This window comes from Saccostrea cucullata, unplaced genomic scaffold (assembly GCF_032062105.1).
Source record: "Saccostrea cucullata isolate Sc308-1 unplaced genomic scaffold, CSIRO_AGI_Scuc_v1 ctg18403, whole genome shotgun sequence".
Taxonomy (NCBI): Eukaryota; Metazoa; Mollusca; class Bivalvia; order Ostreida; family Ostreidae; genus Saccostrea; species Saccostrea cuccullata.
Window position 1 is genome coordinate 6,062 of NW_026921668.1, and position 2,441 is coordinate 8,502.

At 34.6% G+C, this 2,441-nt stretch overlaps 1 protein-coding gene across 1 annotated transcript; it reads right to left on the reverse strand.

Moving 5' to 3' along the window:
- Positions 1-433: 433 nt before the first annotated feature.
- On the reverse strand, positions 434-1,959 carry LOC134260537 (neuronal acetylcholine receptor subunit alpha-3-like). The gene has a single exon (XM_062743090.1). It carries the CDS (start codon positions 1,957-1,959, stop codon positions 688-690), a length of 1,272 nt encoding a protein of 423 aa, XP_062599074.1. The 3' UTR covers positions 434-687.
- Between the last annotated feature and the right edge of the window lie 482 nt (positions 1,960-2,441).

The window sequence follows — 2,441 nt, forward strand, 5'->3', positions numbered from 1 at the left end:
GATTTCATATTCTCTTGATTTTTAGTAGTGGCACTACTCCAATTGCCAAAAATGTTGTAGCAGAGAAATTTCGATTTCAAACAATTAGGGTTTTGTGTGGGAGTGAAGATAGATTTAGTTTTATATGTCTGACATGAATGCGTATTTACCAAATTGAAAAAAATGCCAAAAAAATATTACACTATTACGATAAACTTTATTGTTAATCTCATAACTTATCTAATAATAGATGCAGATAATAAACAGCGATCGATTCATGAGAAAATCTACAATACAAGTATATATATAGGACAAAACACGAACATGGACCCTGGAAATTAAAGAGGTGTGGTCAGGTGCCAAGGAGGAGTAAGCGTGAAAATATTTTTGAAATATTCTCTACCAAAATTTAAACTCATGAATTTTAAGTCACAATCTGGACACTGACACAGTATACATACAATCATTTCATTGCAAAAGTCATATATCAAAATGCTAAGAATATCATGTTTTAAAAAAGTCAAACAAAAATGTCATTACACCTAGTACTCTAACTACATATTTAGTGATAATCTTTATAAATATAGTTACATATATGCACCCAAGTCCGGTTTTAAATTGCACAAAAACGCAAAATAGCAGAAGAGGAAAATTCCCAGAATACGATGTCTACATGTTTCATTCAAAATATGTTGAAACAATCCTCCTTCACGTTAATGTTATTACTAGGATAAACCACTGAAAGAAAACAAAGATGTAAAAATAGTGCATCATCACTCTGTCATATCCCTCCGCTAAAATCTTCCAAGTTACTTTCTTCTCCGCCTCATCAGTATCTTGCGAATCTTCGTTAGGAGCAATATATTTCTTTTCAAAACTTACATCCAGTTCGGCAGATTTGTCAGCGATTTTAGCCTTCTTTTTTCGTTTTCCACAGTTGTCGTATAAGAATCGGAGTCGAAGAACATTAAGCACAAAAACACTTTTACTTGAGACGTGAAAAGTAGGGTCTCTGAAATGAAAACGCATCGTGACAACAGCCAGAACGCTTATAAGTGTGCTCATCGACATTGTTATTATTAAGAAATATGACATTAAAGACATTGGCTCTGAAGATTTAGGGATATTGTCACTTAGCAATGTCATAAACACGGCAAATGACAAGAAGATGGTTATAGCATAAGATACACGTTCTCCACTTTCAACTGGTAAAGCAAACACCAGAGGGTTGAGTAAGGATAATAAAAGGATAGGGGCTAACATGTTTATGATGAAATAAAGAGATTTCCTCTTCAAAATTAGTCGAATTTCAATTATATTATCAAAATCTTCGAGAACAGCCCGCTTCATAAGTGCCTTTTGTAATGTCCATTGGGCATTCGGGGAGTAGTACGTCGTATCCGCGACTGTCACACCATTCAAGGGGATTAATCTCACTTCATTTGGATAATATCCCCACGGTGATAAAGTGAATGAGCAAGTTTGTGTATCAAATGGAAATTTATACATATCAACGTTGCAAAGAGTCTGAATCAGACCAGCAGGTATCCATCTCGTAGTTCCGGTGTAAGAAATTCTCCCCAAGAAGTCTTCATCTCCAAGGGCTTCCATTTTATTTGCTGGGTCAATCAAAAAGATATTAGGAATCCATATTTTTTCCTTGGGAACTGGGATTTCTTCGATGTCCCCATAGTTGCTTGGTGTCCAAGTCAATCGAAAATCCCGCCAAAACATACCAAAGCCACAAACAATGGACAACACACCAGAAATCTCATCAAAATCATTTATTGAAAAAATCATGGGCATAAGAGCGACCTCTAAAGCTTCTGAAAAGTTCGCTTTTGGTCGGATTTCTTTAGAGTAGTTCTTGAAAACCTCTTGAAGAAGTAATTCAGCGTCAGTATAAAGGCCTTGAACATTTGTTAGTGATATTCCTGAAATTAATAGCAAAAACAAACACAAATTAGGAACTTTCTTCATGATCCACTCAAGCTGTCTATTTTGAAATTAAACAGCTATCTGCACACAAATGGTCGATCGTCGAATAATAGGTATGAAATGTAACTGCTGTGTTTCCGTTCACTCTAATGTTCAGTTCATTTTTGATGTTGATTAGTTTTGAAATAGAATTTATAAACAGTCCTCGCTAAAATTCAGTTGTCTCACTGTATTTTAAAAAGAAAAACATCCCATGAACAAATATTAATCAGCAATATTTGTTATCACGCTTCGAAAGATAAATGAAATAAGGTCCGACTTGCTGTAAATATTAGCACAGTACTAACGAAGTCCTCTATCAATGTCTTCACTAAATATCTTTTTTTAAATAAATTTGAATTAGGATGATCTTTTTGATATTTTCTATTTGGGGCGTGTGTAGCCAATGTTATAAGCCGAGGAATCTGAAATAAGATAAAACAGGGCATCCGACAAGTACTTTTATAGTTCAGCTTCGATCTGCT